We start from the raw sequence: 10,000 nt of genomic DNA, 5'->3' as shown, positions 1-10,000 counted from the left end.
AAAGCGTTCAGAACTATGCATACAAAAGGTGCTTGCCTGTGATGCACAAGAATGAGGAACCAAGGGCATTGGAAGATTCAGTAACTGTGTTTGTATGGATACATACAGCATTAGTTTTTATTTTTTTTTTTCTTGTTAAATTATTAAACTTTGAAAATCTTTCAGGCCCTGAAGGCTCGGCAGCCATTGGACCTTACCAGACTGCACAAGGGTTTCCATTCTACCCCAGACTTGAAAGCCGGGGTCACGGGTACCCTTCCAGCTTTTACCATCGAGGAGAAGCGCAAGTCTGTTTCACAGGAAGACCTCTTCGTGACAGCATTAAACGAACGCAATTCACGACACTCCTTGGTGTCCGCCACCCCCCCGACATTTGGGAGAGGTCAGGGGGGTCTCCCGAGTCTAAAGAGTCATGGCAGAGTGGTGAGGAAGGGACAGAAGAAGAGAGCAGTGATTCTCCCAACATTTCTCCTGGCCCATTGGAATATCGTATGTTAAGGCGATCACAGTCTGCTGTCAATACTACAGTTTCGTAAAAAGGCCTACATCCCCCCGCCAAACACCCACCACCACCCCACCCAATAGGACAGCTGTTTTAAAGTTTTAAATTTGTAGATCCAAAAATGATTTTGCAACTGTTGGAGTTGCTCCTTCCACCCCAGAGGCTATGCCAGTGTCGCCAGGAGTTCAGTCCAGCTTTAGACCTACTGATTGTGCTAAGCTTTATGCGTCACCAGAAGAAATAAAGACAGTTGGCTATCGCAGTCCTGAAATGATGGCGACATTAAATCGTAAAAATGCCAGTGTTAAAAGTCGTTCTCAGAGCTTGCCCCCAAGCACCAATAGACCAAGTGTACAGAGGGGTTCCCCAGACAAGGACACATCTCTTGATTCTGGAATATACCTTACAACATATTCCACCTTCAGAGGAACAGAAGGGGAAACATCAAGAAGTCGTGAAGTTGTATCACCCAGTAGTACTGGAAAGACCCCAGTTAGTGATACTGTTACATATGCAAGACCTAAGAATAACAAGAGTATACATGATCGTGCAGAGTCTAGTTCTCCAAGTAAAGCTTATACAGGACCAGGTTCTGTAGCGTCTCCAGCGCCTGACATCCCTGAACCAGATTATAGTTCAGATGAAGATCATACATACAACTCTCAAGATGAGTCTCAGTCGAAGAAGACCAGAACCCTGAAGAAGAAAAAGCCCACAGTGGCATTTTCGCCTAATCTTGTGACTTCCACATCAGAGTCATCTGACATACCTCATTATGCTGCACCAGCCAAACACCCAACACCATTGGCTGGCAATTTCAAAGACTTGATAGCTCAGAAAGCAGCTGAGAGGCAGGCTAGACAAGATGATGGACCTGAACAAACAAGGTCAGCAACATCAAGTCCAAGTAAGAGAGCCAATGGTAGTAATGGCAATGGTAATGGTAATGGCAAGGCCATATCAGATGCTATCCAGGAATCAGCCCTCTTTAACAGACAAAAGGAGAAAACTGTACCAACAGGAACCAAAGCTAGGCCTGCTCCTGCTGTGCAGAGGGAAGATTCAAAGTCAACCTTAAAAATGAAGAATTCCCGTTCTTGTCCCCATGATTTTAATCTTGAAGATGGGGATAATTCTTCTAGTGGAGTTAGCTCTGATCAGGATGTTCATCAAGAGTCAAATTATGTGACAGTCATCAACACAGAGTCTGACACCATATCTGCTAATAAAACAGATAGGTTTGTGAGACATGGGACCAGAGATGACAGTTCTGAGGCATCTGAGAGCTCTGATGAAGCTAGTGATCGTACTTGGATATTAACAAATGAAAAAGGAAGTGATTCAGGAAAAGACAGTGATAGTAATGGTGCTCGAAGATCAGGAACTCTGACAAGAAATGCTGTGTCATTAGTGAAGCTTCCTCCTCCACAAGAAACAACTGAGCCAGATTTAGACACAGAGCTAGATGTTGGACAAGGGCGAATTATGTCTCGATCTGTTGATCAAGATACTATAAGTACATTATCATCACTCAGCAGCTTGTCATCTGGGTCAGGTAGTACAGGAGAGAGAGAAATGCAGCATCCTATGCATGCTGGCCAAGTACCCAGCTCAGCGCCAAGCTCATTACAGATGAGAGCCACCTTACCAAGGCCTCCCTCAAGCGCATCAAGCTCTAGAGGAAGCTCAGCACCCCCAGTGAGCCAGGCCATCAGAGCAACAGTCACTGGAACACTTGGTCGAAGTCGGCCTACAACAAGAGAACAGCACTGGGAGGTTGAAGGGGAACCTATGGCTGTGAGGGAAAAGAGTGCACCACCCACCTCTCGCTCTTCTACACTGGAAAGAGATAGCTATAAGAAAAGCACTAATGTTGATACAGGAGAGACAGAGTATGAGAGGAGTATTGAAGAGTCCTTGCAGTTAATCCGTATGCACATGGACTCCCTCAATGAAGTAAATACACTAGCAGGAGTTCCTACTCGAGAGCAAGCAGGTGGTGGGGAGATGGTCCTGGCACCTCCTCCAGAGTTTTGCGATATGTCCATGGCAGGAGCCCAAGGAAGGAAAAATAACAAGACTGTCATCCATATTGGGGAAGAAGAATTTGATCAGCCTGGAAGAAGGGGCCCAAATGTCCATGAAGAGGAGGAGGAACTGCTTCCGAGATTCAGACACAAGACCCTGACTGAGTGGACGACACGTGATACAACTGAGTGGCTAGAAAGTATATTTATGCCCGAGTACAAAGACTCTTTTGAGGAACAGGATATTGATGGGAAGAAACTCATGGATATAAACAATGAATCGCTTATAAATTTAGGCGTGAGAAGGGTTGGGCATCGAGTTAACATGGAAAAATCCCTAAAAAGGTATAAGCCCACTGAAAGAATTGATCTTTGAGTCATACGCCTTCTTATATAATATCTATTTTGGTAGAAAATGTATTGAGCCAGTAGATTGAATACTAAAAGTATAAGGGTCCTACTAAAGATTTGTAAAGTTATGATGGGTATGAGAATGAAGGATTGTCTTGCAGCTTTTTTCTCTTTACTATTGTATTATGGTATGTGTACATTGAAATGCTGCTTCAGTTTAGAAGAAAGAAATCTTCCCTATAAAAAGCTGCAGTGTTTCAGAGGGAGTGAGATTCTACGGGAAATTTTCATCTCGGACGGAAAGTGACTCTGCAAAAATGTGTATTCAGGCTGCTATTTTTCATAAATCTCTCGCTCATTATTCCAAGTTCTTGCAAGTGTTTAAAAGACACTTTAACTTGTAGTCTTTTCACTTATGACGTCCATCCTGTAAACAAATATTGTGGTAGTAGACCTTATAATCATATTGGCTTCTTTGTCTTGCTGGAGTGTTGTTGATGGAGATTTTAAAACCATTGAAGACGCTTCATATGATTATTTCCTTTGTTTTTTGTTCTTTTGTTAAATGTTTAATATGTTTTTTTTTTAATGAAATCAGAAATATTATAGTTTAAATACATATTGCAGGATAATGAATTAAGACTTCATATATACTAATGACAGATTGCAAAACATGAGGTTTTGAAAGTTACTTTGTCCATTAGTACTTTATATTAGAACTGAAACTTAAATCTCTGTGAGATATTGACACTAAGTTGATGCTGATCTTCTTGAATGTTGCTTTAATTCATATATTCATTAACCACATACTTAGCTCATAAAGGAGATTTTCCCCACAACAATATCCCACACCAGTCCTAATAATTAATTGTGTGAGGGATGGCTGGGGCACTTTTGGAAATAGGTTCTTGTACTCATTCATTAGGCCACACAATATTCCTGCATGCTAGATAGTCACCAATATTCATTCTGTGTTGTCATTGCAGACTTTTTATACCTGTAGCATTTTATATATAGCAAAACTATTATGTACCAGGCTATTATATATAACTTCTGCTGGAGAAAGAAAAACTAAGAGAAATTCATAGTATTTCTTTTTGAGTGTAAACTTGGTGAGTATGAATGTATTTGTACAAAGAAAGCTGTTAATAGTGTAAATATGGCAATCGTATTATTTAGTTTCATTTGACACTATAATGCATAAATGTATATATGGTTCTCTTTCTGCTAGTTTATAATGTCTGTTCTGTTTCTGCCAACCATTGTGTGTGTGCCAAATGCTTCAATGCCTGAAGTCAATTGTGAGATGAATTTAGAAAAGTCTTGTGTGTGTGCAGAAATTAATCTTTTGCCAGCTAGTTGAAAATAGTGATTCCTTTGAATGGAATGCAAGTGACCAGCAAGACACTTAAATTTTTCAGTTCTTGTAGACCAAGTTTGTTGGCAATGAAGTGGCCCTTAAGAATAGTTTTCAAAATTTTTGGCTATATATTAATACACTTGTGAAATTATCAATGTAGATGTGATGAAAATGCATGAAATATATTGAATAAATAAATAAAAAATCTGGTCAGCTTCCCCAGATGAATGATATAGGGCCATTTACTCACATATTTTGTAATGTTTTGTGTATTTCTAGAATCTTAATAAGTTCATCATTGTTTTGGACAGGAACATGGTTACATGTGAATCCAATAATTGAGATTATATGTCTTGAAAATCTTGATGGATGCTTACAGTAACACCCGGATGTGGAAAGTATCAAACCCAGTTGAAGGTTTGGTACTGCAAGTAACTGTGCGGTATTTGCCAGCTACGGTCTCCATAGAGCAAATGACTATTTGAAAGTAAATTTTGGCATTTAGGACTATCAGCATTTTTCATAAAGCCTCCATGCTCTGTGTTATTTTATGAAATTCATGCTCCATATATACATAACATATATATATATATATATATATATATATATATATATATATATATATATATATATATATATATATATATATATATATATATATATATATATATATATATATATATATATATATATATATATATATATATAATATGTATATAATCCTCATATATATATAGTGGTGCTTTTGGTCCTCAATGTGTCAGAGCTGGATCATATTTTGCTATCATTTGTTTAAGGAATTGATTGGTGCTTTCAGAATTTTGGAAAAAATGAAAGAGAAAATTTAAAAATAAATGTCTTGAAAAATCCACTTTGAGATTTTGTTCAGGAATCACACACAAATTTGACCAATGAATTTTCATGGAGAAGATAAGGCTCACAGATTAAAGTTACAAGGAAAAAAACAAAACAAAAAAACAAGAAAATGCTTGAAATTGGATAAATCCGATTATATCTTGAGAGATCCAACATTACTGTCCTAACATCACCATCTAGTCTTATCCGTTGTAGGAAGTTCACAGTTTCTATGCGGATTTTTCCTAAACACAAAATTGTTTACAAATTTTAATTATTTATCCAGAGATATGTATGTGCATCTGTGCTCAATAAAGTTTAATACTTTTAAATTAAAGAATTTTTATTTTTATTCTATATTTTAGTTCTAAGTTTCAACTTTTAAGAGATTTATGATGGAGACAGTGATAACCGACAGAATTATTACTGTCCTTAGAAAAAAAAGTGTCTGTAATCAGGAATGTCAGTGCATGTAAGGTAAAACCACTTTTTATTTTGGCATACTGCAAAGAGAATGAAGTGCCATGCAAAGGAGTCCAGATTAACAGAAATTTAAATACTAATGTTTCAGGCTCCAGCCTCTTAAGAAAGAGTATATTATGAAGTTGCAAAGTCAAAATTTGATACTGAATTCATGAGAAGATGAACTATGACAACGATATGAGTTGGTGTTTCCACAGGATTATAAAAGTATGAATGAGCGTGTACAGTTTCACAAGGCAACCTGGATTATGGACACCAACTTTACAATCTTCAAAAAAAAAAAGTATGAGCATTTCAGATGAAGATTGTAAAATTAATCTTGCCTTGTGTAATTATTGTTTCATTCATTCTTTTCTCAACAATAGTTCAGTAAGCTCTGTCCAAAATCTTGTATAAAATAATGTTCTTTGGAAACATTTATTGTCATAACTGCATTATATTCCAAATTATAGAAACAAATATTCACTGATAAATAACCATGGCTAAGACAATCAATACAGGAATGGCTTTGAGGCATTAAGATTACTGTGTCTGGTAATTAAAGTGTCATTGACCAATTATACTTGTTTCATTTGTATTTTGTGTATATATATATAAATCTACATAGCAAAACTATTAAACAATTGAAAACTTTTAAATCTCAGGTTTTTAATCCTACAGTTTGAAATATTTGAGAAAAAAAAGTATATTGTAATGAGTATGGACGTGTTTCTGGCTTACTCTGAGGCAGTATTCGTTTTGTCTCCTCATGACGTGGTATAACCCGTGGAACAAAGCTACTGAGCTATGCATATGATGTAACTTATTCTGCATCTGCCCTATCCTTTAAAAAGTAGATATATGTTTGCTGAATCTCATAATTGCAAATGCTAAAATAATCTTCCAACTTATTTTGTGAGGACCATGACTATTCGAAAGTTGAAAGAACCTTACATTCCTATATTATATTGTAGAGAATATTTCATACTGTATTATACTGTAGAATTGGTGGAATGTTTAACAAACTAAAAAGGGGTTTTACTTTAGAGGAGAATCTTTCCCAACACCCACAACTGGTGAAACAAACAGCATGTTTAGGAAAATGAGTTGTGTATTCAACACTTAAATTTATAAACTTTTATTAAAAGGAAAAAGACAAACAAAGTGAAAACAAAGGTGGAGTATTTAAAATGTGATGATATAACATTATCCATAAATAGTGCTGATTCTATATGAAAGCAATAAATAAAGTCTCTGTACATGTATAAAAAAAACAATGGGAGAGAGAGAGAGAGAGAGAGAGAGAGAGAGAGAGAGAGAGAGAGAGAGAGAGAGAGAGAGAGAGAGAGAGAGAGAGAGAGAGAGAGAGAGAGAGAGAGAGAGAGAGAGGTAGGGAGGGAGAGAGACTCAAAATCAGATCCATGAAAGCCAGAACACAAAATTATCTCTACAAATCTATCATATAAGTGTCTACCTATCAGTCTAGTAATCTATCAATTAGTAGCTCGCTCTGTATCTACAAACTGATCTATAAGTATCGATTATATATGTGTATGTGTGTGTGTGTGTGTGTGTGTGTGTGTGTGTGTGTGTGTGTGTGTGTGTGTGTGTGTGTGTGTGTGTGTGTGTGTGTGTGTGTGTGTGTGTGTGTGTGTGTGTGTGTGTGTGTGTGTGTGTACAAACAATACATCTATCTCAATTTTATTTTATTTTATTTGTCTTGCTCATCCTCAAAAGCAGGATTTGTCTCTTCTTTCAGACTTTTATCCCCGTTTTCTTTGGTTTTCCCTTCCGTCACACCGTTTTCTTTGGTTTTGCCTCCCGTTACACCGTTTTCTTTGGAACTCTTCTTAATGGCGACCTCCGGGTCATTCTCAATCATATTTACTGCGTTTTTCTGTGCTTCTTCTTCTTTCTTCTCCTCTTGCTTCTCCTCGGCTCGCTTCTTTTTCCTCTCCAACTGGTGTTTTCGGAAGAATGATCGATTGATTACGAAATACGTTATGCAGGTGACGAGGCACACGATGGCCATGAGTCTGAAGGTGGTACGGATGCCAAGCGGGCCGATCAGGAACCCGCCCAGGAGACTACCCAGGCCGCGTCCTGCAATTGGTATTTTATTTGATTATATATCCATATCTATATCTTTATTTGAATGGTTATGTCTGTATCTATATTTGTCTCTATCTATTTATTTGTCTGTAATTATATCTGTATCTTTACCTACACCTATCTACTATTTATCTCTCTCTCTCTCTCTCTGTCTCTCTGTCTGTCTGTCTGTCTGTCTCTCTTCTCTCTCTCTCTCTCGTCTCTTCTCTTCTCTCTCTCTCTCTCTCTCTCTCTCTCTCTCTCTCTCTCTCTCTCTCTCTCTCTCTCTCTCTTTCTCTCTACCCCCACCCACCCCCATCACCAGCCCATCAACACCCCCACCCTCCCCCTACCATCAACACCCCCTCGAAACGTACCCCCCCCAAAAAAAAATAAATAAATAATAAATAAAAATAAATTAAAAAGAAGAAGAAGAAAAAGACTCACCGACTCCGTAGTGAATCCCGCCGTACATGCCCTGCAGACTAGCGATGGTGGCAGGTGTGGACAGGTCGGCGGTGTACGTAACGGCGGCCGTGCTCATGAGGGAGACGGTGAAGCACTCCAGCATTTCGAAGGGCAGACTCCACCAAGGGTTCGTGATGAGGGAATAACCTGAAAGCATGAAGGAGGAAGGTTTTTTATGTTTATTTATTTATTTATTTATCTATTTATTTATTTTATTTTTTTATGGGGAGAGAGAGGGATACGGAGGGATGCTAAAATAATTTTCTATCTTAATTTTTATTTGTTTTTAGTTGTTATTATTATTATCATTATTATTACTATTATTATCATTTTACGGTTGTTACAATTTCGGTCGAGGGTTGAAACTGAAATAACACCGAAAAGATATAAAACGAAATAATCTAAAATGTAATGTTTAATTAGGACGAAAGTCAATTTGGATATATTTGGATAAATAACACTTGCATTTTGCATTGCAATTGAAGAAACGGAATATCTTGCACAGGACCTGTCAAGATATTGAAATAAAAATAACAGTTTCTCCAATTAGCAAACAACCTACTGATAATAATGCTCATAGTAATAATGATGATGATAACAAAAATGTTAATAATATTAGTAGTAATAATAATGATAATAGTAACAGTAATGATGATGATGATGATGATGATGATGATGATGATGATGATGATGATGATGATGATGATGATGATGATGATGATGATGATGATGATGATGATGATGATGATGATGATAATAATAATAATAATAATAATAATGATAATAATAATAAAAACATAAATGATGGTAAAACGTAAATGATAATAATAACAAATGATAATTATGATAATAATGATGATAATAATAACAATAACAATAATAATAATGATAATAGTAATAATAATAATAATAATAATAATAATAATAATAATAATAATATAATAATAATAATAATAATAATAATGATAACAGCAATAACAATAATGATAATAATAAAAACGATAATGATGATAATAATGATAATGATACAAATAATAATAATAATGGTAATAGCAATAACAATAACAACTATGATGATAATGATAGTGATAATAATGCTGATAATAATAATAGTAAAAAAGGCGACAGTGTATTGCCTTGGTGAACCCCGGCCTACCTCCTCTCTGTTATCTGTAGATAAAGAGTAAAATCTGTAGGTAAAGAGAAACAGTGAAACTTTTCTATTTTCGTAAAAAAAAAGAAATCAGAACCACTTTTGTATAAAAAAAAAACAACAGTAATAATAATGATAATAAAACACAAAGAAAACTGAAATAAAAGTTAAAAAAACGAGACAACTTTTAAATTAAAACAAATCTTAAATAGACGAGCCAAGTTTCGGACCCTAAGGATTCGAACTTTTCTTGCGCGGAGGATTCGAGATGGACCCTATATTTTCTTTCCTTCTTTTTTAGAATTGTCAGCATTATTTAATCGCAAATGAATTCGCCTTTCTCCTGTGCATTAGAATATCACACTATAAAGTTTTCAAGTCATTTCGTAATGCGGTAGCCAGGTTATCTATGACATTCTGCGCAGATTTTCGACGGTAGAGTTCACCCTGCTTATGCCGCCCTGTTGCTTTCCGTCTGTCCTCTTTCAGGAAGCGCTGGGCTGCAAAAATAGGCCATGACAGATCCGGTTTCTATGATTTGTAATGTGAACCCACGTAATTCCAGGTTACAAAAGGTAAAACTTTCATGGGTTATTAGAATTGCCCTTCAAACCTTTATATATATATATATATATATATATATATATATATATATATATATATATATATATATATATGTATGTATATATATTTATCTATTTATTTATTTATCTATGTATATAGATATATAT

The 10,000-nt window shown here is 36.0% G+C and overlaps 2 protein-coding genes across 3 annotated transcripts in view; one reads left to right on the top strand and one right to left on the bottom strand.

Annotated features, from left to right (window-relative positions):
- The window catches only part of LOC119579421 (protein shank-like), a 60,795-nt gene extending 55,368 nt beyond the window's left edge, over positions 1-5,427 (top strand). The window contains 3 exon segments of the mRNA XM_037927225.1: positions 166-364; positions 367-593; positions 596-5,427. Coding sequence (XP_037783153.1) covers positions 166-364; positions 367-593; positions 596-2,905 — 2,736 coding nt within the window. The 3' untranslated portion in view covers positions 2,906-5,427.
- Positions 5,428-6,947: 1,520 nt separating this feature from the next.
- The window catches only part of LOC119579420 (major facilitator superfamily domain-containing protein 6-B-like), a 19,393-nt gene continuing 16,340 nt past the window's right edge, over positions 6,948-10,000 (bottom strand). For both annotated transcript variants that reach the window (XM_037927223.1, XM_037927224.1), the window contains 2 exons: positions 8,096-8,263; positions 6,948-7,660 (listed from right to left, as the gene is read on the bottom strand). In XM_037927223.1, the coding sequence (XP_037783151.1) occupies positions 7,269-7,660; positions 8,096-8,263 (560 nt within the window). In that variant the 3' untranslated portion in view covers positions 6,948-7,268. The remainder of the gene's footprint in view (positions 7,661-8,095; positions 8,264-10,000) is intronic.

Source organism: Penaeus monodon, chromosome 12, assembly GCF_015228065.2.
Source record: "Penaeus monodon isolate SGIC_2016 chromosome 12, NSTDA_Pmon_1, whole genome shotgun sequence".
In the NCBI taxonomy this organism is placed as follows: domain Eukaryota; kingdom Metazoa; phylum Arthropoda; class Malacostraca; order Decapoda; family Penaeidae; genus Penaeus; species Penaeus monodon.
Note: the sequence above shows the minus strand (reverse complement) of the source record. Positions and strands in the feature narration are given on the sequence as shown.